At 60.0% G+C, this 25586-nt stretch overlaps 4 protein-coding genes across 5 annotated transcripts in view; 3 read left to right on the top strand and 1 right to left on the bottom strand.

The window, feature by feature from the left end:
- The window catches only part of NUP210L (nucleoporin 210 like), a 29237-nt gene extending 8227 nt beyond the window's left edge, over positions 1-21010 (top strand). Inside the window, exons 14-40 of one of the 2 annotated variants that reach the window (XM_052668581.1) lie at positions 580-725; positions 1265-1486; positions 2973-3137; positions 4128-4320; positions 4452-4540; positions 4774-4872; positions 4987-5088; positions 7457-7585; positions 7753-7880; positions 9211-9343; positions 9641-9703; positions 10199-10378; positions 11893-11973; positions 13046-13177; positions 13310-13468; positions 13709-13800; positions 14340-14514; positions 14590-14765; positions 15495-15715; positions 16506-16642; positions 18698-18824; positions 18966-19115; positions 19512-19747; positions 19934-20135; positions 20322-20421; positions 20582-20656; positions 20847-21010. In XM_052668581.1, the coding sequence (XP_052524541.1) occupies positions 580-725; positions 1265-1486; positions 2973-3137; positions 4128-4320; positions 4452-4540; positions 4774-4872; positions 4987-5088; positions 7457-7585; positions 7753-7880; positions 9211-9343; positions 9641-9703; positions 10199-10378; positions 11893-11973; positions 13046-13177; positions 13310-13468; positions 13709-13800; positions 14340-14514; positions 14590-14765; positions 15495-15715; positions 16506-16642; positions 18698-18824; positions 18966-19115; positions 19512-19747; positions 19934-20135; positions 20322-20421; positions 20582-20656; positions 20847-20961 (3827 nt within the window). In that variant the 3' untranslated portion in view covers positions 20962-21010. Of the gene's footprint in view, positions 1-579; positions 726-1264; positions 1487-2972; positions 3138-4127; positions 4321-4451; positions 4541-4773; positions 4873-4986; positions 5089-7456; positions 7586-7752; positions 7881-9210; positions 9344-9640; positions 9704-10198; positions 10379-11892; positions 11974-13045; positions 13178-13309; positions 13469-13708; positions 13801-14339; positions 14515-14589; positions 14766-15494; positions 15716-16505; positions 16643-18697; positions 18825-18965; positions 19116-19511; positions 19748-19933; positions 20136-20316; positions 20422-20581; positions 20657-20846 lie in introns of both variants that reach the window. The other variant, XM_052668574.1, reaches the window with a different exon arrangement.
- A 111-nt stretch (positions 21011-21121) lies between these two features.
- RPS27 (ribosomal protein S27) lies at positions 21122-22088 on the bottom strand. Its single transcript, XM_052668561.1, has 4 exons — positions 21951-22088; positions 21638-21746; positions 21447-21557; positions 21122-21287 (listed from the first exon to the last, which is right to left on the bottom strand). The coding sequence occupies exons 1-4, from the start codon at positions 21954-21956 to the stop codon at positions 21259-21261; spliced, it is 255 nt and encodes an 84-aa protein (XP_052524521.1). The 5' UTR covers positions 21957-22088; the 3' UTR covers positions 21122-21258.
- A 97-nt stretch (positions 22089-22185) lies between these two features.
- JTB (jumping translocation breakpoint) lies at positions 22186-23385 on the top strand. The gene is made up of 5 exons (XM_052668556.1): positions 22186-22363; positions 22449-22498; positions 22591-22670; positions 22915-22994; positions 23098-23385. The coding sequence occupies exons 1-5, from the start codon at positions 22275-22277 to the stop codon at positions 23252-23254; spliced, it is 456 nt and encodes a 151-aa protein (XP_052524516.1). The 5' UTR covers positions 22186-22274; the 3' UTR covers positions 23255-23385.
- A 647-nt stretch (positions 23386-24032) lies between these two features.
- On the top strand, positions 24033-25173 carry SLC39A1 (solute carrier family 39 member 1; the record flags this gene model as incomplete). Its single annotated transcript, XM_052668285.1, has 2 exons — positions 24033-24261; positions 25010-25173. Coding segments are annotated over exons 1-2 (342 nt in total), but the record flags the coding sequence as incomplete, so codon positions are not given.
- Positions 25174-25586: the final 413 nt, after the last annotated feature.

Genomic DNA, 25586 nt, shown 5'->3' with positions numbered 1-25586 from the left:
GTGGGAGAGGAGCCAGAGGAGCCGCAGGGCTGAGCAGGGGCTGCAGCAGCTCCCTGCAAAGCCAGGCTGAGGGAGCTGGGCTCGTTCAGCACGGAGAAGAGGAGCCGGGGCTGAGCTGAGTGCAGCCTGCAGGGAGCCTGCAGCCAGGAGGGGAGGCAGCTCTTGGGCAGGGGAGATGAGAGCAGGGAACGGCTGGAAGCGGAGGGAGGGCAGCTGGAGGCTGGGGGTCAGGGAAGTTGTGTGCTGGGAGAGCGGTGAGGGGCTGAAGAGCTGCCCAGAGAGGCTGCGATGCCCCGTCCATCGCTGGAGGGCTTGGAGGCCAGGCTGGATGGGGCCCTGGGCAGCCTGGGCTGCTGTGAGACGTGGGCAGGTCGGGGGCTTTGCAGGCGCTGTGGGGTCGCAGCTTTGGGACCCCTGAGCTCCCAACCCAAACCGTGCTGTCATTCAGCTCTTTTCTAATTGTCTCCCAACGGCTGTGGGATCAAATGTGCCACCTGGGGGAGCCTTTAGGAAAACCAAAGGATGTTAAGGGCTCTCCTGCACTTAATTTCATCACAGATGAGAGACGTTCTGTTTTAGGTCGTCAGAAGCCCTACCGGACGTTCTGCTCCAGCGTCCAAATAGAAGCCAGGTCTGTGGGACACACAGTGCTGACAGTGAGCGTTCGTGTCCACCAGCAGTCCTTGCAAACAAGTGCAACGTTTGCTGCTTATGAGCCTCTCAAGGTGAGGACGTGCGTGCTGGGTTCCAATCGCTGACCGCTGAGGAGCCTCCGTTGCACAGTGCTGCATCCTGAGTTGTTTGCAGCTGGGGATTAACCGACAGCAACAAACAAAATCCGTTCTGTTGGATGGGAGTAAATGGGTTGAAGAGTCAACTTGGCTTCAGTTTCTGGGGAAGAGCAGCAGTGTGTTTGGCTGCTCTTTGTTTTTCAGTCTGAGCTGCGTGCTGCTGGATCAGCACTTTCAGAGGTGGGGCCTAAGCTGGATTTCTTGGGCAGCTTGGAAGAAATGAACGCAGAAGAAAAATGGGGATATTTTATAACAATCTGCAGTTTCTTGTCTGCTTGTCGTGCGTGTGCATGACTTCATTCCGGCCTTACAGAGCCCTGGGGGTTGACCTTAAGCATCCCTGACGTTGCTGGAGTAGTTGCAGGCCTGCAGTGCCATCAGTGGTTCTTCTTGGTCTCTTTTTGACTCGAACGCCCCACTGACAGATGGCACCAAAAGAGGAATTCCTGCTTTGCTTTTCTTCACGTGCTCAGGCCGTCAACCCTGCGGAGGTGGCTCTGGTGACCTGGAAGGCAACCAAGGAGATTGTTTTCGAGGGTGGCCCAGGGCCCTGGGTTCTGGAACCGTCCCGTTTCTTTTCGGAACTGACTGTAGAACACAGAAGTAAAATTGAGGTGGTGCAAATCCGCCTGCCAACCCAAAGGAAAGTGAAGCAGTACGTGTACCGTGCGGCGTGCCTGGAGCTGGGGCAGCAGGTAAGCAGCGTTCTGAACTTCATCAGGAGCTGCAGGCTGGGTAGATTTGCACCTTCAGTCTCCCATTTCCTCGAGTAGAGAGCTCACAGCCTGGGTTTGCTCACAAAGGATTTCACTCTTCTTACACTTGTTGGTTTGTTGGTTCCTGTTTGACTCAGAGCTGTGTTTGGGGAAAGGACGGAAGGGGTCCTGTTCAGGCTGGTGCTTCTGTCCTGATGCACAGACAGCCGCGGTGCAGCTTCCCTCCAAACTGCCCGCAGAAACTTCTACAAGGCAAAAAAACGTTTTGGGAAGATACCCAGCTAACCGTAGGAATGGGACACGGTCACTGGGGGTGGGGGAGAGCTGCTCTTTGCAGAGAAAACTCCTTTCGGAATCCAAATGTGGTGATGGGTTCAGTATTAAACTCAAGAACACGATGCAGGAGCCAGAAGGCAGAGGGTTCTTAGCATCTCACAACCTTCGGAGGCACCGCAGCTGTGCTGCAGGTGCTGCTTCTGCTCTTTCTGCTCATCTGCGTCCTGACTACGATGGCAGTCAGCAGCAGTGGCTGCGCGCCTGGCCACAGGGCGAGGGACCCGGGGTGGTGGGCAGCGGGGTGATGGGCTGGCAGCTGGACCCGATCACCTGCCAGGTCTTTTCCAATCCTATGGATCCATGTTGAAGGAGGGAAGATTTCAGTTGGATGTTAGGGGGAAGTTCTTTAACAGGAGAGCAGTCAGGCCCTGGAACGGGCTGCCCAGGGAGGCTGTGATGCCCCGTCCTTGGCCGTGTTCAAGGCCAGGTTGGACGGGGTCCTGGGCAACCTGATCTCAATGTGGATGTTTGGTGGCCCTGCTGGGCAGGGGGTTGGAACTGCGTGATCCTTGAGGTCCCTTCCGACCCGGGTGATTCTGTGATCTGTGATTCTGATTCTGTGAACCCATAGGAACCAAGAGGACCCATAGAGCCCCATAGGAACCCATAGAGCCCCATAGGAACCCATGGGAACCCATAGAACCCATAGGAACCAAGGGGACCCATAGGAACCCATAGGAACCCACAGAGCCCCATAGGAACCCATAGGAACCCATAGAACCCATAGGAACCCATAGGAACCCATAGGAACCCATCCAAGTTGAAGGAGGGAAGATTGAGGTTGGATGTTAGGGGGAAGTTCTTCCCAAGGAGAGCAGTCAGGCCCTGGAACGGGCTGCCCAGGGAGGCTGTGGATGCCCCGTCCTTGGCCGTGTTCAAGGCCAGGTTGGACGGGGTCCTGGGCAACCTGATGTGAATGTGGATGTTTGGTGGCCCTGCTGGGCAGGGGGTTGGAACTGCGTGATCCTTGAGGTCCCTTCCGACCCGGGTGATTCTGTGATTCTGATCGTCCTGCGCATCCTTTGGCTCTGAGCACCTGATGCCAGCTTTGCATCTGAAGGCACGGCCGTTTCTTTCTGCCCTCTGCGGCTGATCTGGGCGCCTTGCAGCTCTCTGTGTGTCCCTGCAGGTGCTCACGTTCCGTGCAGGGAACCGGGCTGGGCTGCTGAACCCCGCACCTGCTGTGGAGTCAGCCGTGGTGACGTTCATCTGTGCTGCTCCTGTCAGCATGGCTGTGAGCCCGTCCTATGGAGCTGCTCCACCTTGTCTGCTGCCACAGCACAGCAAGCAGCTGGTAAGGCTTGGGGCAGCACTGCGTCCAGCACGAGAAAGACAGGGAGCTGTGGGAGAGGAGCCAGAGGAGCCGCAGGGCTGAGCAGGGGCTGCAGCAGCTCCCTGCAAAGCCAGGCTGAGGGAGCTGGGCTCGTTCAGCACGGAGAAGAGGAGCCGGGGCTGAGCTGAGCGCAGCCTGCAGGGAGCCTGCAGCCAGGAGGGGAGGCAGCTCTTGGGCAGGGGAGATGAGAGCAGGGAACGGCTGGAAGCGGAGGGAGGGCAGCTGGAGGCTGGGGGTCAGGGAAGTTGTGTGCTGGGAGAGCGGTGAGGGGCTGAAGAGCTGCCCAGAGAGGCTGCGATGCCCCGTCCATCGCTGGAGGGCTTGGAGGCCAGGCTGGATGGGGCCCTGGGCAGCCTGGGCTGCTGGTTGGAGACCTGCACACTGCAGGGGGTTGGAGCTGATGGCTGCTGTGGGCCTTTGCAACCCAGGCCATTCTATGAGTCCATGATTCTGTGAATCCTAATGACACCCTATGGATCCCTGTGGCACCCTATGGATCCCTATGGATCCCTATGGCACCCTATGGATCCCTGTGGCACCCTATGGATCCCTATGGATCCCTATGGCACCCCATGGGTTCTCTGGGCAGCCTGCTCTGCTGGTTGGTGACCCTGCACACAGCAGGGGGTTGGAATGAGGTGAACATTGTGCTCCTTTGCAACCCAGGCCATTCTAGGATTCTGTGATTCTATGGAATGATGGCCTGGGCCCTTTGCTGACAAAATTCCTTTGCCCGTCGTGTTTGGCCTGGCAGTAACTGATGTTGCAAGCAGGGAAGCTCCGAGAGGAATCCCTGCAGTACGTTGGGTGACCAAACTGTAGCTGGGAGATGGGAGCAGCCACTGCCCAGAATGCTGTCACTGCAGTCTGACTGATTCTTGTTCGGGAGGAGGAAACATTCCTTGTGAAGGCAGGCGGTGAGCCGTGATGGAGCTCCTCCTTGGTGTGCAGGTCCCCATTTCCAGCCGCAGGAGCACAGAGCTGGAGCTGGTGGTCTTGGATGGGCAGCAGCGCAAGTTTGACAACTTCAGCTCGCTGGTGCTGCACTGGAAGTCGTCCAACAGGAGCCTGGCTCACTTCTCTGACGCCAGAGCCACCAGGATGGTGGTGAAGGACGACGGCAGCGGGCAGAGCAGGCTGCACGGTACTGCTGGGCTGTGGGGGGCATCACTGACAGGCCGATACTCAAAGCTGTTCCTCAGGAACTCAGCGAAACTTGACAAATCTTCACCGTCTTGTTTCGGTTTCTCTTTTTTTGTCATCTGTTGCTTGCAGGACATCAGCTTCTAGAAGTGCATCAGATGAAAGGAACTGTTCGTGTTGAAGTCGGCTTCGTGAAGTACAGCAGCAGTGGTGGCCCACGGGTGAGCAGTGAGGAGCCTTTGTGGGGGACCAGATCTCGGTGGGAACGCAGTAAGGCCTCACGTTCAGCCCTGAATGCCAACCTTTGCAGCTTCACGGGCAGAGATTGCTGTCCGGAGAAATGCCCGTCTGCAACCTGCGTCGTCGTTTGTGTTGGAGGGGAGGAAGCCAGTGCTGCTTTTGTAACCTGGAGCAGCCCTGATGGAACGTTGCTCTGGTTTCATTGTGTTCCCAGGCACCGTCTGCCTTATTTACCTCCGTGGAGTTCCTGCTGGTTGAGGACGTGACGGTTCTGCCTGCTAATGTCACCGTCTTGAACCACCCTGCTGTCAAGGTAACGGCACCGTTGTGCCTGCAGGGTCTGTGAAGCTGTGTGCAACAAGTGCTGCCTTCACGTTTGGCAGGGAAACCTCAGGGCTCAGTTGTTTGCTTTCATTTTCGTCCACAGGAGCTGTTCAGTCTTGTGGAAGGTTCTGGATACTTCCTGGTCAACAGCAGCAAGGAGGGAATAGTGAACGTGAGATACTTGGAGGCAGACGGCGCCATCGAGGTGAGCGCTGTGCAGGGGTTCGCACTGCAGTGTTGAGGAAGGTTCAACCTCAGAGGGAAAAAAAAGGAGGAAATCAATCTTTCTCTTTGCTTTTTGTTGGTCTTTTTTTTCCCTGTCTCCTGGCTGGGCTGAGATGTGATGTGGTTCCTTACAAAAATCCCCTCCTGCAGTTTGCTGTGTCCTCCTGCAGTACCTGCAGATGCAGCCGGTCGGTTGGGACCCAGAGGGCAAAAGTTTGTGGCTGAGGCAGAAGTCAAAACTTCCCAGGTTTTATTTGAGAGAGAGCAACGTAATCTCACTGCCAGAGGACAAAGGCTGAATTTTGGCTGCCGTGTGGCTTGGAAGTGGAAGCCAGCAGTGCTCAGAATCACAGCATCACAGAACTGGAGGGGTTGGAAGGGAGCTGCAGAGCTCATGCAGTCCAACCCCCTGCCAAAGCAGCTCCTACAGCAGTCGCACAGCTCGGCATCCAGCAGGTCTGGAACATCTGCAGAGCAGGAGACTCCACCACCTCCCTGTGCAGCCTGTTCCAGTGAGCAGTGGGACCCATAGAGACACGTTGGGACCCATTGGGACCCATAGAGACACGTTGGGACCCATAGAGACACGTTGGGACCCATTGGGACCCATAGAGACACGTTGGGACCCATAGAGACACATTGGGACCCATAGAGACACGTTGGGACCCATTGGGACCCATGGAGACACGTTGAGACCCATGGACTCCACCACCTCCTTGTGCAGCCTGCTGCAGTGAACAGTGGGACCCATAGAGACACGTTGGGACCCATTGGGACCCATTGGGACCCATAGAGACACGTTGGGACCCATTGGGACCCATTGGGACCCATAGACTCCCCCACCTCCCTGCAGCCTGTTCCAGTGCTCCTCACCTCACTGCACAGCCGTTCCTTTGCACATTGGTGCAGAACTTCCTCTGCTGCAGCTGATGGCTGTTTCCCCTCCTCCTGTCTCCACTCCCCACTGAAAACAGCCTGGCCTCACCATGCTGCCCCCACACCTCAGATATTCACAGACCTGGATCAGCTCCCCTCTCAGTTGTCTTTTCTCTGTGCTGAACAGCCCCAGCTCACTCAGCCTTCCTCCATAGCAGAGATGCTCCAGGCCCCTCACCATCTTTATGGCCCTCCGCTGGACTCTTTCCAAGAGCTCCCTGTCTGTTTTGTACTGGGGAGCCCAGACCTGGCTGAGGCAGTGCTGCAGATGAGGCCTCACAGGGCAGAGCAGAGGGGGAGCATCGCCTCCCTCCACCTGCTGGCCACGCTCTGTGCAATGCAGCCCAGGACGCCATTGGCCTTTTGGCCACAAGGGCACACTGCTGGCTCATGGCAACCTGTTGTCCAGCAGGACACCCAGGTCCCTCTGTGCAGAGCTCCCCTCCAGCAGCTCATCCCCCATCCTGTTCCACTGCATGCAATTATTCCTCCCCAGATGCAAGACTCCACACTTGCTGTTGTTAAACCTCATCCGGTTTTTTTCTGCCCAGCTCTCCAGCCTGTCCAGCTCTCGCTGAATGGCAGCACGGCCTTCAGCCAATCCTCCCAACTTCGTATCATCAGCAAACTTGCTGAGGGTGGCCACCGTCCCCTCATCAAGGTCACTGATGAACATAGAATCATAGAATCATAGAACCACCAAGGTTGGAAAAGACCTCAAAGCTCATCCAGTCCAACCGTTCCCCCATCACCATCAGCTCCCACTGAACCACGTCCCTCAACACCACATCCAGCCTTTCCTTGGACACCCCCAGGCTCGGTGCCTCCCCCACCTCCCTGGGCATCCATTGCAGTGCTGCCCACCTTTCTGAACAGTAACACTTCCTCATGTCCAGCCTGAATCTCCCCTGCCGTGGCTTGAAGCCGTTCCCTCTGCTCCTATCACTGATGGCACCAGAGCAGAGGCCGACCCCCAGCTCACCGCAGCCTCCCTTCAGGCAGCCATAGAGAGCAGTGAGGTCCCCCCTGAGCTCCTCTTCTCCATGCTGAACATTCCCAGCTCCTTCAGCCTCTCCTCATCAGCCCTGTGCTCCAGACCCCTCACCATTTCATTGCCCTCCTTTCAACGCGTTCCAGGCCCTCAATGTCTTTCTTGCAGTGAGGGGCCCAAAACTGCACACAGCACTCGACGTAGAGATGTTGAACAAGACCGGACCCAAAGGTTCCCCAGGACAGCGCAGGGCTCCCTTGGTGCAGGAGGGATCCTGGGGGAGCTGCGTGAGCTGAGCCAAATCCCGCAGCTGTGCTCAGCCATCGGTGCAGCTGGGTTTGAGCACGGCGCCTCGTTTCTGTAGCAGAGAGGGAAACGTTTTCTCCCCTTGCTACGGCCGTGCTGTTTGCTCTCCTTGCAGGTCACCCCTTTGCAGCCTGGATTTTTAAGCCTGCAAATCCACGATTCCTGTTTGGCCTCCTCGCCTCCCGTCGCGGCCCACGTGCGCGTGTCTGATGTGCTGGAGGTGGAGGTGGATCTCACTGAAAAGGTGAGACAGCCCTGGGGAAGCCCCGCTGTTCCTAAAAGCCGCTATTATGGGATGCATTGCCCACCCAGCGGAGCCAAGACCACGAGATCAGGCTTGGCATCTCGCATCCAGAGCAAGGAAGGGTGCGAGTTGCTCCTTCCCTTCCTCCCTCTTCCCTTTCAATGCAGGCTGAGGTTGGCAGCCCCGTTACGGCCACTGTTCGAGTGCTGGGTTTTCAGCGACTTCCCCTGCAGAGTAAATACTTCAAGTACATGAAGCTGCAGCTGCAAGCAGCGGCGCCTGTTGTGACCCTTGGGTGAGCGTTGCGTCGGGCCGGGCCGTGCCAAAGAGTGCTGAGAATATTCACCTTGTGAGGAAAACCAGGGGCTCGGTGCTGGGGCCCATCCTGTTTAATATCTTCATCGAGGACCTGATGAGGGCATTGAGTGCACCCTCAGTTTGCAGGTGACACCAAGCTGGGAGGTGGTGTGGATCTGCCTGAAGGCAGCGAGGCCCTGCAGAGAGATTTGGATAAACTGGATCACTGGGCTGAGGTGAATGGGATGAGGTTGAACAGGGCCAACGCATTTGGGCACAGCAACCCCATGCAGCGCTGCAGGCTTGGGGATGAGCGGCTGGGGGCGTGAAGAAGAGAAGGAGCTGGGGGTGCTGGCGGATGCTAGGCTGAACAGGAGCCCACAGGGAGCCCGGGTGGCCAAAGGGCCAACGGCATCCTGGCCTGCATGAGGAATGGCCAGCAGGGCAGGGAGGCGAGCATCCCTGTGGTGAGGCCGCACCTCCGGTGCTGGGTTCAGTTTTGGGCTCCTCGCTGCAGGAAAGACGTTGAGGCCCTGGAAGGCGTTCAGAGGAGGGCAAGGAAATGGTGAGGGGTGTGGAGCACAAGGATGAGGGAGCTGGGGTTGTTTAGTCTGGAGAAGAGGAGCTCAGGGCAGAGCTCACTGCACTCTGCAACTGCGTGAAGGGAGGTTGTGGTGAAGAGGGATTTGGCCTCTGCTCCCAAGCAATGAGCAGCACATGGGGCAATGGCTGCAAGTTGTATCAAAGGAGGTTGAGGTTGGACATAAGGAAGAACTTTTTCTCTCAGAGGGTGGTCAGGACTGCAATGGCTGCAAGTTGTATCAAAGGAGGTTGAGGTTGGACATAAGGAAGAACTTTTCCTCTCGGGGTGGTCAGGACTGCAATGGCTGCACAGGGGGGTGGAGGAGGCGCCGTCCCTGGCAGTGCTCAAGAGGTGCCTGGATGAGGAGCTGTGTGAGGTGGTTCGGTGCCGGTGGTGGCAGAGGTGATGAGGAGATGGTTGGAGCAGATGCTCTTACAGGTCGTTTCCAACCTTGTGGTTCTATGATTCTATGATTCTATGGTTCTAACAGACCTGAGAACTCCGGGGGAACTATTGGCGTTATTCAGGCCTGGTAGCTCCGTCCATCCGTTCCTCTTTCACCCAAGGAGTCGATTCCCTCACATTTATTGTCTTTATTACGTGGTGTTTCGCCATTCAGAGCTGTGTGCTGTGGGCAATACAAGCCTCTCTGTTGTAACTTGCCAGCTCAGCAGTTCCTGCCCGACTTATCTCATAGTTATAACACAGGAAATGAGAAGTGGAGTCATGCTGAAGTGTCTTCTAGGCAAGTGGAGGAAGCGGGAGAATATTCCCAGCTGCACGTACTTCATGCTGTCGCCGTGGGCCACACGACTTTGGTAGCTACAGCCTGGGACGGGATGGGCAGAAAAATCACTTCTGCTCCTCGGAAACTTGAGGTGAGGACGCACAGCTCTGAGATCTGCTCTTTTTTTTGGCTGCTGTGGAATCCTTGTGTTCCAGGTGCTTCAGGGGAGATGAAAGCAGCTCTGCTGATTGCGTTTTGGCAGCGTGGCCCCTTGTTCTGCCAGCCCTTGCGTTCGGAAGGCAGAAGCACTGCCCTCGCTAGAGAGCTCTGTGCAAGGCTGCCCCAGGTCCCCTTGGATGTGAACTGAGCGCCAGCAGCCTCTGTACTGTCTGGTGTATAGAAAAGCACGTGTAATGGTTTACAGCAGAATATCCTTCCCTTCTGCCAGGTCTTTCCTCCGTTTAAACTCATCCCAAGGAAGATTACCCTTATTCCACACAATATGATGCAGGTGAGCATTTTTTCTTGCTTCCTTTCCCCCTTAGTATTTCACGATACCATTCATGTGGTGAAAAGAGCTTAATTAAGCTTAGGAGGAAAGGCTCCGAATCCTATTCGTGTTCCTGCTCCCAAATCCTGCCCTGTGGCGGTGATCAGACCTCAGTTCAGCGCTGCGCATCCCAGAGCCTCCTCGGCTGCTGCACTGAGCTTCGCTGCTGCTGCGCGCTGCTTCTGAGTGCTGGGCTGGAGAGCTGGGTGCTGCGGACGCAGAGTCGGCAGGGAGCTGCTGGGCCGTGATGCCGCCCTGGTGCTGTGCCCTCAGAGGGCGCCAGGACGGGGCTGCGTGGTGGATTTTGTGTCCTTTGAAGCGAAAGGGCTGCGGTGGGAGAGGCGTGGGACGGGCAGCCGGAGGAGTCGATTCCTTCCCTCGCAGCGGCGGCGTGGGGATTATTTGCTAATTGATGTCTGTCTTAACGAACGGCTCTCCGGTTTAAACACGCTTCAGGTGATGTCTGAAGGTGGTCCCCAGCCACGATCCAGCGTCCACTTCTCTGTCTCCAACCGCTCCGTGGCTGAGGTCAGCTGCCTTGGACATATAACAGCAAAGGCAGTGGGAAGAGCCAGCATCCAGGGCAGCGTCCAGGTGGTCAGCGAAGACACGGGAAGAGTGACCGTGTTCTCACAGGTATCTTCCCTCCGCCTTCTTTACTCCCTCTTCCCTTTGTCAGCCTTTTGAATCCCGTTGGCAGCCAGACCTTGAAAAGCTGGCCTGGGAAAAAAAAAACCTCCCGTTAAAGGCACGTGGATCTGGTGTTGGTCATCAGTAAAAACGGTCTTAACAGTCACAAGCAGGAGAGGCGGCCATCCGGAGCAGGGGGGAAACTTCTCCACTCTTCTTCCTTGCTTTCTGGCGCCCCCAGAGGGATGCAGTGAAAGGCAGCGGGAATCCAGGAGCTCCACGAGGAACCTCCGTGTGTTGGGCTGGGCAGCGGTCAGCAGCGCTGCAGGCTGGCTGTGGGGAGGTGCTGGCAGCCCCTTCCCTGCCTGACAGGGCAGCAGCCAGGGCAGCGTGCTTGGGAGGCAGAGCTGCAGGTGGAGGGAGGCGATGCTCCTCCTCTGCTCTGCCCTGTGAGGCCTCATCTGCAGCACTGCCTCAGCCAGGTCTGGGCTCCCCAGCACAAAACAGACAGGGAGCTCTTGGGAAGAGTCCAGCGGAGGGCCATAAAGATGGTGAGGGGCCTGGAGCATCTCTGCTATGGAGAAAGGCTGAGTGAGCTGGGTCTGTTCAGCATGGAGAAAAGACAACTGAGAGGGGAGCTGATCCAGGTCTGTGAATATCTGAGGTGTGGGGGGCAGAATGGTGAGGCCAGGCTCTTTTCAGTGGTGAGTGGAGACAGGAGGAGGGGAAACGGCCATGAGCTGCAGCAGAGGAAGTTCTGCACCAATGTGCGCAAGAACTTCTTGAAGTGAGGTGACGGAGTGCTGGAACAGGCTGCACAGGGAGGTGGGGGAGTCTATGGGTCCCAACGTGTCTCCATGAGTCCCAACGTGTCTCTATGGGTCCCAATGGGTCCCAACGTGTCTCTATGGGTCCCACTGTTCACTGGAACAGGCTGAACAGGGTGGTGGTGGAATCTATGGGTCCCAACGTGTCTCTATGGGTCCCAATGGGTCCCAACGTGTCTCTATGGGTCCCACTGTTCACTGCAGCAGGCTGCACAAGGAGGTGGTGGAGTCTATGGGTCCCAACGTGTCCCAATGGGTCCCAACATGTCTCTATGGGTCCCAATGTGTCTCTATGGGTCCCAGTGTGTCTCTATGGGTCCCACTGTTCACTGGAACAGGCTGCACAGGGTGGTGGTGGAGTCTATGGGTCCCAATGTGTCTCTATGGGTCCCAACGTTTCTCTATGTGTCCCAATGGGTCCCAATGTGTCTCTATGGGTCCCAACGTGTCTCCATGGGTCCCAATGTGTCTCTATGGTCCCACTGCTCACTGGAACAGGCTGCCCATGGAGATGGTGGAGTCTCCTGCTCTGCAGATGTTCCAGACCTGCCTGGATGCCGAGCTGTGCGACTGCTGTAGGAGCTGCTTTGGCAGGGGGTTGGACTCCGTGAGCTCTGCAGCTCCCTTCCAACCCCTGCAGTTCTGTGATGCCGTGCAGACGTCGCTGTGCTGAAGTGCTGTTGTGCTTTGCAGGATCGAGTGGAGCTGGAAGTGATCCGGTTAAACGCTGTACGAATTCACGTCCCCTCCGCGAGGCTGATCGCAGGCACTGAGGTACCGTGGCCCTCACTGAAAGCTTCCCATGGCCAAAAGATAAGGAAGATCCTTAATAAACGGATGAATAAATGCCTGTGGTTCTGAACCCTGAGCTCAGTGCTGACTGGAGCGCAGCCATCAGTAGAAGGAACTCCTTCGCTTTCCAGTTCGTTCATCCCAGGGTGCAGCAGAAAGCAGCACCGTTAGATTAGAGAGAAGCACCAGCCCTCTGCAGCTGCTCACATGGAATTCAGGTCTTGCAGCCTACAGCCCTGATCTGGATTTACGGGCTGGGAAGCAGCTCTGTGTGAGCGTGAGGGCAGCAGAGATGGCTGTGGGTTGGTGAGGAGCCTGGAATGTGGGCCACGTCACAGCGGCCGGAGGGAGCTGCGCTGTAGCAGAGCGCTGTCTGGAATTCCTTTGTGGAGATCTGGAGGGCTGTCGTGTGCCTGCAGCGCTTTTAAAGCCAAAGGAGAGATTCTGAGGGAGGATTTTATTTGCGTGTTTAAAAAGTGAATTTCTCAGCTGCTGCAGAAGGGCTGGGTGCCTTCAGAGAGCTGCTCTGCTCCAAAACAGCCACCTTTCCTTCCCTCTCGGTTTCCCTGGAGATGCAGGGGCTGATTTCAGGTCTTGAAATACACATTCAGTGGATTTGGGGTGGGGAGAGGTGACGACCTCCTCGCTGCTGCCAGGCATTTCAGCCAGGTTGAGGAGGGTTTCTTTTGTGTTCTAAAGGACTGCAGACAATGCAGTGCTGCAGTGAGTTCATCACCTGTGTATCAGACACAGCTCCCCTCCTGTGAGTTGCAGGGGTTCAACTCGATTGCTAATGCCACGTAATGAGCCCCATGTAATGATTCCCATGTAATGAGCCCCATGTAACGAGCCCCATGTAATGAGCCCCATGTAATGAGCCCCATGTAATGAGCCCCATGTAATGATTCCCATGTAATGAGCCCCATGTAATGAGCTCTGCCCTTCGTACAGGATTGGGCCAAGAAGCCCAGGCCACAGGGAAGCTCAGATGCCCGCTGCTGACGGCATTCTTCCTCTGTGACACTTCTGTCTGGTGCCTGTTGTTCCTCTGCAGATGCCAGTCTTCGTGGTGGGGCTGAACAACATGCTGACTCCCTTTTCCTTCAGCAACGCCAACCCAGAGCTGAGTTTCCAGTGGTCAGTGAGCAAAAGAGACGTCCTGGAGCTGCTTCCTCGGCACAGGGAGGTAGGGAGAAGCCTCCAAGAGTGGCCTCACAGCGCAGCGCGTGGCTGAAGGCCTCGGGAGGTGGGACAGGAGCATGCAGGCAGTTGTTGATCCAAAGACGGGTTGGCCTGCAGCTCGGCTGCCTCTTAACAGGTCTCCATTGAGCTCCCAGCGCAGAACAACGTCGCTATGGTCGTGCGCACGAGGGCGGCAGGTAGAACAGGCATCAGGGTGAAGGTGCAGTGCCTGAACGCCTCTGCTGGGCAGTTTGAAGGCAACGTGGCTGAGCTGTCAGACGAAGTGCAGGTCCTGGTACGTGCCAGGGGCTCCTTGCAGAGGCTCCGTTTGGAGTGGGGGACACTGGGGGCAGCCTGCAAGAGCAGGAGCAGCAGGAAGGCTTCATTTGGGGCACGGCTGCAAGGAGAGCTTTGCACCTCCTTGTCTGCTCTTGTGGTGAGCAGGAACTGCTCTTCCTTCACTCCTGACTTCCAGCTCTTGTTAATCCATTTCTCGGTGTCTCTGTGTAATCATTTCTTTTTGTTCTGCCTGTAGGTGTTTGAAAAGCTGTCTGTATTCCCTCCCTTGTTTTCCACTGAGCAAATTTTAATGTCCACGAATTCGCAACTCGAGCTGTACACAAACAGGTAGACACAGGAAGGAAAACCCAGAACGCAGGGCAGCTGACCTGCGAAGCTGTGCTTCTCTCCTGGCAGCACGTGCAGCTGCCTCTTAGCTCCCGTTTCCTGTCCCGAGATACTCAGCAGAGTCTGACGTATTTCCTGCTCCAAAGCTGGGAATTTGAAGCATGCTCTGCTTCAAGCTGCTGTCTGGAAAGAATGCGTTGAGCGTAGTTCAGCGCAGAGCAGGAAACACTCCTCAGGTTTTTAAAGGGGGTGAAACATCCCCTGCTGAGCTCCAACAGCGACGTGGTGAAAAAAGCAAACTCCTCAGTTCCTGCCTCCAAAACAAAGACGTCAGGCTTTGCTGTCTGCCTGTCCTGCTGGGGTTTTGGTGGTCGGTTCTGTTGAGATGTCGGTCTTGAGGAACTCGGGAGCCACCCTGAACGTTTTCAGTCAGGAGGAAAAAGAGAAGACGAGCTGCTGCTGCTCGTTGCTTGAGGGTGAAACGAACTTCCAGGCTGTGCAAATCTAACAGAATCTTCTTGCTTTCGTTCCTGGCCAAGGGAAGGGGCTGCGTCTGTCAGCTTCCAGATCCTGCAGTGTTACCCCAACTCCTCGGTCCTCGAGGAACGCGAGCAAGGGCTGCTGAGGGCCGGGCCCATCCCAGGCATTGCTGCGCTGGAGGTGACTTCCCTGGAGCTCTTTGGAGTCAATCAGACCATCGTAACCAGCATCCAGGTGAGACTCAGGCGGCGCTCAGCCACCAGGCCTCACGCAGGGCAGCACCTTGGCTCAGCGCCTTTCCTTTTCCAGGTCGCCCCCATTTCCTACATCAAGATAAACGTTGGGCCCCAAATGCGTAGCGGCAGCGGCGTTCCCTTGGCCGCCTTCCCCCTGGGAATGTCTTTGCTCATTGCAGTGGAGTTCTACAACAGCATCGGGGAGAAGTTTCACGCCCAGCACGCCCAGCTGCAGCTGGCTGTGAACAGGTACGGTCCTGAGAGCTGCCTGCGGCCCCTTTGGCGTCACGAGCGACAACGGAGATGCTGAGATCCGTCTTGAGCCTGAAATGCGTTTCAGACCAGCTGTTGAGAATCGAGAGCCCCTCAACAATTCATAGAATCAAAGAATCACCAAGGTTGGGAAAGACCTCAAAGCCCATCCAGTCCAACCGTTCACCAACAGCTCCCACTGAACCACGTCCCTCAACACCACATCCAGCCTTTCCTTGGACACCCCCAGGCTCGGTGCCTCCCCCACCTCCCTGGGCATCCATTGCAGTGCTGCCCACCTTTCTGAACAGTAACACTTCCTCATGTCCAGCCTGAATCTCCCCTGCCGTGGCTTGAAGCCGTTCCCTCTGCTCCTATCACTGATGGCACCAGAGCAGAGGCCGACCCCCAGCTCACCGCAGCCTCCCTTCAGGCAGCCATAGAGAGCAGTGAGGTCCCCCCTGAGCTCCTCTTCTCCATGCTGAACATTCCCAGCTCCTTCAGCCTCTCCTCATCAGCCCTGTGCTCCAGACCCCTCACCATTTCATTGCCCTCCTTTGAACGCATTCCAGGCCCTCAGGGGCCCAAAACTGCACACAGCACTCGAGGTGCGGCCTCACCAGAGCTGAATACAGGGGAAATTCCATGGCGACGTGTGGGAAACAAACAGCAGGAGACAACCTGCCTTGCAGGGGTGACTTGCAGCTCTTCCCTCTCTGTTTCCAGAGACGACTTGCTGCTCATTAGACCCGCAAATAAGAATCACAGCTACGTCGCCCAGGCCGTGAGCAGAGGAGTGACGCTCCTGACTGTGCAGGACAGGAGGCAGCCGGGGCTGGTGGACTGCATCCCTGTGCCCGTGGAATGCGCCATCGAGCCGGAGCTGCCCGGGACCCTGGCGGTCGGAGATGTTGTCTGTTTCAGCTCCCCCCTGGTCAGCCAGGAAGGTTGGTTTGCTGTAGCTGGGCTGCTTTGCATGCAGGAGCAGAGGAAGGCCGGGCTGGTGGGGTTTTAACGGGACGCCTCTGAGTTGTGAAGCCTTGAATCTTCCCTGGGATGGGAGCTGTGCCTCGGGGTGGGGATGGAGCTGCACGCATCCCTGATGCAGGAGGGCTTCACTTCCTCGCCTCTTCGGAGTTCAAGCGTGGGCCCGATTTTATGATCTTTAACACAAAAAGAGCATTTTTCCCTTCTTCCCCAACTTCAGAATGGCTGTTTTATGCACGCTCAGAGGATGGGCCGCCCGGGGCAACTCAGTGGTGCTGGAACAAAGCCTTCCTTAACTGCTCCTGCGTAATGGGGCGGCAGGCCGGCCTCTGTGCCTTTGTCACTGGCTCATCAGAGCTGCATGGTAAATGAAGTCTCTGATGGCATTTTTAGAAGCAAAAGAAGCAGGGAGCCTCCCAAGGAATGCAGGCAGCTTTCTCCCGTTCCGTTCACGTTCACTTGAGCATTCTTCTTACTTGCTGAACCCCAAACTTAACCTTCCAGTTTCTGGTCCTGATTTATTGAGGTGAATGAAGAATTAGCAGGCACTGCTGTGGTGTCTTTAGCTGGGCAGTGCTGGCAAGGAGCTGCCCTGAGGAGGCCTACAAGGAGCAGAGCTCTGTAGGAACTCCAGAGATGCACGGGAAGAGATTTGTGGTGCTCACTGCTGGCTGAACGCAGCTCCTCAGCCCTGCAGGGGCTCTGACTGAAGCCGCCATGCAGTGCAGCCAACTCGCAGCCTGTTTGCAGGTGACCCGGGGACGTGGCACGTTTCCCCCCCCTCCGTGCTCATCATAGACAGCACGAGTGGAGCAGCGTTAGCGAGGAGCTCTGGAACTGCTCTTGTCTTCCTTGATATCCCAGGGATTGTGAAGACGCACAGAGAGGTATTTAGCACCATTGCACAGGGCAGAGAGCAGCCTGCACAGAGGGCGGTGAGGCACTGGCACAGGTTGCCCAAGGAGGCTGTGGATGCCCCAGCCCTGCAGGCATTGGAGGCCAGGCTGGATGTGGCTCTGGGCAGCCTGGGCTGCTGGTTGGAGACCTGCACACAGCAGGGCTGGAGCTGATGGCTGTTGTGGTTCTTTGCAACTCAGGCCATTCTAGGATTCTCTGATGATTCTATGATTATGGCACCCTATGGATCCTTACAGCACCCTATGGACTCCTATGGCACCCTATGGATCCCTGTGGCACCCTGTAGGGTCTCATGGCTCCCTATGGATCCCTATGGCACCCCATGGGTTCTCAGGGCAGCCTGCAGTGCTGGTTGGTGACCCTGCACACAGCAGGGTTGGAATGAGGTGAACACTGTGCTCCTTTGCAACCCAGGCCATTCTATGAGTCCATGACTCCATGGATCCTAATGGCATCCTGTAGGGTCTCATGGCTCCCTATGGCTCCCTATGGCTCCCTATGGATCCTTATGGATCCATATGGATCCTTATGCACCCATGGGTTCTCTGGGCAGCCTGGGCTGCTGGTTGGAGACCTGCACACAGCAGGGGGTTGGAACTGATGGCTGTTGTGCTCTTTTTCAACCCAGGCCATTCTATGAGTCAATCATTCGATGGATCCCTGTGGCACCCTATGGATCCCTGTGGCACCGTATGGATCCCTGTGGCACCCTATGGGTCCTTATGGCACCCTATGGATCCTTGTGGCACCCTATGGATCCTTGTGGCACCCTATGGATCCCTGTGGCACCCTATGGATCCTTATGGCATCCTATGAATCCCTGTGGCACCCTATGGATCCTTATGGCACCCTATGGATCCCTGTGGCACCCTATGGATCCTTATGGCACCCTATGGATCCCTGTGGCACCCTATGGATCCTTATGGCACCCTATGAATCCCTGTGGCACCCTATGGATCCCTGTGGCACCCTATGGATCCTTATGGCACCCTATGGATCCCTGTGGCACCCTATGGATCCTTGTGGCACCCTATGGATCCCTGTGGCACCCTATGGATCCTTATGGCACCCTATGGATCCCTGTGGCACCCTATGGATCCTTATGGCACCCTATGGATCCCTGTGGCACCGTATGGATCCCTGTGGCACTCTACGGATCCTTATGGCACCCTATGGATCCCTGTGGCACCCTATGGATCCTTATGGCACCCTATGGATCCCTGTGGCACCGTATGGATCCTTATGGCACCCTATGGATCCCTGTGGCACCCTATGGATCCTTATGGCACCCTATGGATCCTTATGGCACCCTATGGATCCCTGTGGCACCCTATGGATCCCTATGGCACCCTATGGATCCTTATGGCACCCTATGGATCCCTGTGGCACCCTATGGATCCCTGTGGCACCGTATGGATCCTTATGGCACCCTATGGATCCTTATGGCACCCTATGGATCCCTGTGGCACCCTATGGATCCTTATGGCACCCTATGGATCCCTGTGGCACCCTATGGATCCTTATGACACCCTGTGGCACCCTATGGATCCTTATGGCACCCTATGGATCCCTATGGCACCCTATGGGTTCTCAGGGCAGCCTGGGCTGCACACAGCAGAGGGTTGGAGCTGATGGCCCTTGTGCTCCCAGGCCGTCCTATGAGAGGGGCTTCTGCACTCCAGGTCTGTGCGTGTGTTGATGCTGTTGTTCTCAAGCAGAGAAGCAGCAGCTCAGCTGTTCCCTGCAGCGCTGTGCTGCTGAGATGCACGCAGGCCCTGGAGGGGGGCACTGTTAGCAGGGACTGGCAGCCAGACTCGGAGTTGCTCTGAAACTCCTGGCGATAAAAGGGCAAGAAACAAAGCGAGGAGGGCTGGGTGCTCGTTTCCACTGGAGGTGTTTCACCGTGCTCTCAGTGTCCTTCAGAGCTGTCTTTAATTACCAAGCTAGGCGAGTTGTGTGGGATAACAGAAGAAAGAGAAGCGTTTGCCTGCCGTGTGACTCGGTGTCTGTTCTGCACCTTTCAGGTGGCAGTCGATGCCTCGTCTCGCTTACATCTCCAGGCTGCTCAGAACAGCTTTTTAACCAACGCTCCCAATTCCTCTGCCTTCCGCCTTCTCATTGCCACGGGCAGCGGGAGAGAAACCCTCCAAGGTAGGAGCTGCCCTACAAGCACCAGACCTGGGGATTCCGATGGCGAAACCCGACCGGCGCTGCTTTGTGTGCGGGGCAAACTTGGCCTTGTTCCGCTGAGGGTGAGAGGCTGATGGATTCAGGCCCGCGTTCTCCCCGCAGGCTCCTGCAGCTCCGCTCAGGTCGATGCCATCAGGCAGCGTTTGGTCCCTCAGTCCCACCTGCGGTGCCAGCTGAAGTTCAGCAGCGCCGTGGAGGGCGTTGCAGCGGGGGACGTCTTCCACGTGAGCGCCGAGTTCAGCACCCAGGAAGGTGAGGTGACCTCAGAACGCGGCGCCTCGTTCTGCCGCTCTGGTTTTGTTCTGTCGCGAATTCAGCCTTTCGGTACCTAAAGGGAGCCTACAGAGGGGAGGGGAATCAACTCTGTGAAAGGGTTGACGAGGGGAAGTGGTTTTAAGTCGAGGGAGGGGAGGCAGGGGGAAATTCTTTACCCAGAGAGCGGTGAGGTGCTGAACAGCTGCCCAGAGAGGCTGTGATGCCCCGTCCTCGGAGGTGTTCAAGGCCAGGTTGGATGGGGCCCTGCGCAGCCTGCTTTAGCATTTAGCATGGAGGTTGGTGGCCCTGCATGTGGCAGAGGGGGCTGGAGATTCGTGAGCCTTGAGGTCCCTTCCAGCCCCGGCCATTCTGTGGATCCTGTCTGCCACGCAGGTCTCTATGTCTGCGTCATCACCGCTAAACCGCAGCCCAGCGAAGCCCTGCGGGCGCTCAGCACAACCGACGCCTCTGTGCACGTCCTGGTTTCTCTCAGCAGCGACACACAGAGCATCCTGGTTCCTTTCCTCCCTGCCTTCTCCCTCGGTCACTCAGAATTAGCGTTCAGCAGCACGCAGCCGAGCGCCGTGCTGAGCGTGCTGGGAGCCGAGCAGGTCCTGCAACAACTGGAGGTATGGAGAAAAGCTTTGCTCTGCTGTCTGCGTTCCTGGGGGCAGAAACGCGCAGCCACCGCGGGGACGCGCAGCAACGGCTGCCGAGCGCAGCCCGGTCGTTCGTCCCCTGGCTCTGAAAGCCGTCGCCGTTTCCTGCATTCGGCAGCAGCCGCGGCGGCTGACGCTGCGTTTCTCCGTCCCCAGGTTCAGTCCAGCTCTCCAGCCGTAGCGGTGGCGCCTCCCGAGTTCTTTTCCAACAGGCCCGGGCTCGTGCATTACGCCGTGCGTGTGCTCGACTTCAGCTCCCTCCGCCAGGGGCCGGCGGTCTCCATCAGCGTCTCTTGTCCCCTCACCGGCCAAAGGGACGTGGTCACAGCCAGAGCCGTCGCGGCGGAGCAGCCCCCGGGTGAGCGCCCGCTTCTGGATCTGTCGGGGCGCCGCGCCCGTTCACGGTGCCGCGATTCGGCCCCATTTACCGCTGCCGTCCCGGTGCGACGCTGATCCCGAGGTGCTGCCCCTCGCAGGCCGCCGGGGGAAGCTCTCAGAGCTGCTGGCCGTGCCTCACCTCCCCTCTCTTTGCGCCTCAGGGCAGCGCGGCGCGGTGGGAATTCAGCTGCAGCTCGCGAGCTTCTTCCACATCCTCCTCTTCACTCTCTTTGCCGTCCTGGGATCCACAGCTGTTACTTACCTCGGTAAGCGCACAGCTCTGTCATCCACTAATCAACACCTGCGTCCTTCGGCCCATCCCCGTCCCTCTCCTCCTCCCTTCGTTTTCCCCCCACCCCTCCCGCTTTTTGGCAGCTCTTAAGGCAGCTTTGAGGGCACGGTGCTGACCGGGTTCTGTTTCGGCAGCGTACAACGCCTTCCTGGCCAGGCTGCAGGCTGTGCCCCTCGTTTATGTGCCCAACATGGCTGTGCCTCGGGCAGGTGAGCGCCCTGCAGTCGGCTCAGCGCTGGGCTCACATCCCCACCACGGGAGCGGCGCAGGGACTTCATTACCAGCCCTGGAGGAAAAGCTCCAAAGCTGTGGGGACTTTGAGGGGTCAGAGCAGGCATTGGACCCCACGGCTGCTGTGGTTCTGTGGACGTGGGGTGCAGCCCTTTATTTCCCACGCAGGCGTTTTCCACCCCCTCGGCCCCACGCAGAGAGGCAGCAGGAGGCAGCTGGGGCTGTGGAGCGTGCAGAACTGAATCCGAGCGCCCTCGTAACGCGTGGAGCTGCTGTGTTGTGAGCGGGGGGGAGGGCAGCACCCAGCTCCCCCCCCATCTGTTGGGCTGAAGCACGCAGGTCGGCTGTTGGCCGTTGAAGGGAAGGTGGAGGCGGTTCTGCCGCTCGGCAGAAGCCAACAGCCCCACCTCCCTCCGTTCACGAGCAATAAAACCAATTCGACCGTTTTATCCAAAATTTATTGACAGCAAGATGGGGGGGGCTGCAGGGACAGCACAGCTCACACTGCCGGGATGCCCCCCGGGGCTCCGTGCCGTGCGGCCGCCGTGTGTGCAGCCCCGGCCATCCCGGCGCCGCGGCTTTAATGCTGCTTTCTTCGGAACGAGCATCCTGGGGGGGGGGGGGGAAGGAGGGGAGAACGGAGCGGTGAGCAGCGCGGCTGCTGCGAGCCCCGGGCTGCCGGCCTGTCGGCATCCTCCGCTCGGGCCGGCAGAGCCGCGCGGCTTCACGGGGAGCCCGTCGGGTACGGAGCAGCCGGCGCTCACCCACCTTCTGTGAGACGCGCCTTGCCGCCCGTGGGCTGGCACAGCACGGTGGAGCAGCCGACGCAGAGCACGACGGTCTGCGCGTGGCTGAACACGGTGGTGATTTTATAGCAGCCTGCGGGAGAGAAGCGGGCAGTCGGGCGGCGGGCCGGGCCGGCGGGAAGAGCCGGGGAGCGCCGGGCGCCCTTCCCTCACCTGGGCACTTGACGTCCATGAAGTAGGAGTTGGGGCTCTGCACCAGGCGCTTCTTCTTGTGCTTGCGCTTCTCCTCCTCCGGGGAGGGGTGCAGGAGGTCCTTGGCCAGCTGCGAGCACAGCGCTCAGCGCCCGCCGCCATCTTGCGCCCCCGCGCCCGACGAGATGGCGGCCGGCCCTGCCCCGCCCGGCCCCCCAGCGCCCCCGCGGCTTTCCCGCCCCCGCCCCGCTCCTCCCGGCTCGCGCTGCCCCTCCCGGCCCGCGGACGCTCGGTGCGGGAGGACCGCGGGACGGCGGCGGCGCGGCGCACTCACAGGCATGGCGGCGGCGTGCGGCGGCAGCGACCGAAAAGGGGCAGGACCGGAAACGGGCGGTGCTATATCCGCTGCGGGGTTCCCCGCACGGGCGGAAGTGGGAGCGGCGCCATCTTGGGAAGGGCGGCGGCCGTGTTGGGAAAGAACCTTAAGCCGCGCCCCTTTGCTTCGAGCCACGCGCACACAGGAAGTCGCGCTCTCCATTCCCGGAAGTCGCGCCCCCGCGCCTGGAAGCCCCGCCCCCGCTCCCGGAAGCCCTCGTGAGGACGGTTGATGGCGGCGTCGTTCCGCGCTCGGAGCCCCGCGCGGTGACTGCGGGGCGCCATGCGGTCCCGGTGCGGGGCCGGGCCGCGCTGCCGCGTGCCGTACGCTCTGCTCTGGGCGCTGTGCGCGCTGCTGGGCGCTGGGCTACGGTGAGCAGCGGGGTCGGGCCGGGGCCTGGGCTGGGGCCCTCCGCGAGGCCCGGTGCCGGTGCGAGGCCGCGCGCTCTCTCCGCAGGCCCGTGACGGCGGTGGCGGCGATGGCGGCGAGCGAGGAGCGGCGCTCCGGTGGGTGCGGGACGGGGGTCCGGAGAGAGGGGGGGTGTTCGGGGGTCCCGGCGATACGCGGGTATCCGCTGACCCCGGCCCGGTGCCCGCAGCGAGCCCCGCAACGCCGTGCTGGAGGCGGGAGGAGTTCGTGGTGGCGCGGGAGTGCGGCAGCTGCTCCAGCTTCGAGGTGGTGAGTGCGGGGGGGCCGCGATCCCCGACACCCCAGGCCCTGACCCCCCGGTTCCTGTCAAGTCCCCGATCCCTGACCCCGCAGCTCCGTCCCTGACCTCCCCCCGGTCCCGATGCTCCCAGCCCAGCCGTGCCCTCACTCCAGGCCCCGCGCTGCCCTCCCCCCCAGCCCCTTTCCTTCCAGCCCCTCCGTGCCCTCCCCCCTTTTACTCCCCCCCTCCCCACTCCTGCTGCCCCCCTCACAGAAAAGCATCCCGGAATGCGGCCCCACGGGCTTCGTGGAGAAGATCAGCTGCGCCGCCTCCAAGCGGGACGAATACAAGAGGTGGGGGTGGGGGTCGTGATCGGGGGGGGGGGGGGGGGCTCCGAACCCCCAAATCTCCTCTCCCTGGGCGCAGCGGTGGCACTTTGTGACCGCGGCCGTTCAGCTGCCGCTCGGCCGTGATGGAAGCGCGAATCTTCTGGCGTTTCGTGGGCTCCATGATGTGTTTGGCCGCCGTCTGCGCCGTGTTGGTGGTTTGGAGGCAGCGGGCGTTGGATCGGAGGGCGCTGGAAAAGGTGCGCAAACAAATCGAATCCATCTGAAGGCACCCGGGGCACCGGGACGGCGCTGGCACGGAGCCCCTGTGTGCCGTGGGACGCGGAGCTGCCGCCTGTGGGACAGCGGCTCCGATCGTCGCCTTGTGGACGCGGTGACCCCCCCCCGAGGCGTCACCCCCCTGCTGTCAGCCCACGGACGAACGCTGCTCCCTGCGGTGCTGCTCCGCACCGAGGGGGGGCGTCGCGGTTTCCCCGGTTTGGGGCTGTGCAATAAACGCCGGGTTGTCACGCGTGTGTCGCTGCTGTGTGCCTGATGTCCCCTCTCCTCTCGATGGGTCTGGGAATGGTGGGGGCGGGGTGCGGGGGCCTTGCGGGGCCGCTCTGAGCCCCCTTAAAGCCGCTTTGCCACGGGGGGGGGGAGGTGGTTGTTGTCCCTCTCCTGGGCGGGGGGGGACGCAAAGGGATGGGGAGGAGGCGGTAGGGTGGAGGGGGGATGGGGGGGGGGCAAAGGGGTGGGGAGGGGGCGGTGGGGAGGGGTTTTGGGGGATAAAAGGATGAGGAGGGGCCGATGGGGATGGGGGCGAGCCGAGCGGTGCCGAGCGGTGCCGAGCGGTGCCGAGCGGTGCCGAGCGGTGCCGAGCGGTGCCGAGCGGTGCCGAGCGGTGCCGAGCGGTGCCGAGCGGTGCCGAGCGGTGCCGAGCGGTGCCGAGCGGTGCCGTCGGCTTTGAGCTCCGCCCATCTCGGAGCCGCCCCCGGCCCGCATCCCCGGGGCTTTCCCCGAGTTCCCGGGGCGGAGCTTTGCCCGGTCCCGCCCCCCCCCCCCCCCCCCCCTTCCCGAGCTCCGGAGGGCGGCAGCGGGATCGGCGGCTCCGGGATGGCGGCGGGGAGCGGCCCCGGGGTCGCGGCGCTGTCGTGGAGCCCCGGGGCCGCGCGGACCCCCCCGAGAGGAGCGGAGCTGCCGCTGAAGTTGGGGGCGATGGCGGCTTTGCTGCTGCTGCCGTTGTGCTGCGGCCTCGGAGCGCTTTGCTGCGTGCGCGGCCCCGCGGGCTCCGGTACGGGCGGGGGGTGGGGGGGTGATTCGGTGGGGGGGGGCGGTACGGTGAGGGTCGGGGGTCCCGGGGGGGGCTATGGGGGGCTCTCGGGGGGCTGCCCTGGGGGTTGGGGGGTCTGAGGGCTCGGTGGGGGGGGGTCTTGGGGGGCGACACGGGGAGGTCGGTATGGTGCGGGTCGGGGGTTTTGGGGGATGTGGGGTCTTGGGTGGGGGGGGGTTGAGGGGGGCCTGGGGGCAGCCTGAGGATCCGGGGGGGTCCCTGGGGGGGGGGGGGGGGGGGGATAATTCTGAGGGTGTGGGAGACTCCGCCCTGAGGGGGGTCCTGGGGGTCTATGGGGGTCTATGGGGTCGGGGGACTCTCGGGGGGCAGCCGTGGGGGATGGGGGGGTCTTGGGGGGGGGAGGGGGTGACATGGGGAGGTCGGTACGGTGCGGGTCGGGGATTGGAAGCTGGCCCGGAGGACATGGGGGGGGGGGTACGGGGGGGGTCGTTGAGGGAGCTGTGGAGGAGGACCTGGAGGGGGTCCCGGGCGGGGGGGGGGGGGGGAAAGGACCATCCGGGGATGTGGGAACTCGGTCCCCAGGGGGGTCCCGGGGGTCTCTGGGGGTTATGAGGTGCGGGGGGGGAGGGGGGGATGGGGGGGGGCTGCCCTGGGGCTGCTTTGGGGGATTCTGGGAGGTTCGGATCTGGGGGAGGGGGGGGGAAGGGCAGCTCAGGGGTCTCACGAATCCCCCCCCCCCCCCCTCCAGGTCCCCCCAGCGCCGCTCTCAGCCTCCTGGGCTGCCTGGGGGGGGGGGTGCTGCTGGGCACGGCTCTGCTCGACCTCCTGCCCACCTACCTGGGCAGCATCGGGGGGGCACTGAGGGAGCTGCGCATCCCGGTGAGGGGACAAAGGGGGGGGGATGGGGGGGGGGTGAAACAGGGATGGAGTTGGTTGATCTCAGGGTGTTTTTCTGATAGAAATGAGTCTGTGTTTGGGGGGGGGCAGTGGGGGGCAGAGGGATGGGAGGGGGCGATGGGGATTGGGGGGAACAAAGGGACGGGGGGTCAAAGGGGTGGGGATGGGGGCGGTGGGGATAAGGGGGATAAAAGGGTGAGGAGGGGGTGATGGGGATGGGGGGGCACAAATGGATGGGGATGGGGAGGAGGTGAGGGGGAGGGGGTGATGGGGAGGGGGAGGCAAGGGGATGGGGGGGGACACGGATGGAATGGGGGAGGATAAGGAGATGGGGAGGGGGCGATGGGGAGCAGAGTGATAAAAGGCTGAAGAAGGGGTGATGGGGAGGGGGGGACACAAGTGGATGGGGAGGGGGTAAGGGGATGGTG

Source organism: Tympanuchus pallidicinctus, unplaced genomic scaffold, assembly GCF_026119805.1.
Source record: "Tympanuchus pallidicinctus isolate F22 unplaced genomic scaffold, pur_lepc_1.0 scaffold103, whole genome shotgun sequence".
NCBI lineage: Eukaryota > Metazoa > Chordata > Aves > Galliformes > Phasianidae > Tympanuchus > Tympanuchus pallidicinctus.
The sequence above is the reverse complement of the archived record's forward strand: the minus strand, read 5'-3'. Positions and strand labels throughout refer to the sequence as shown.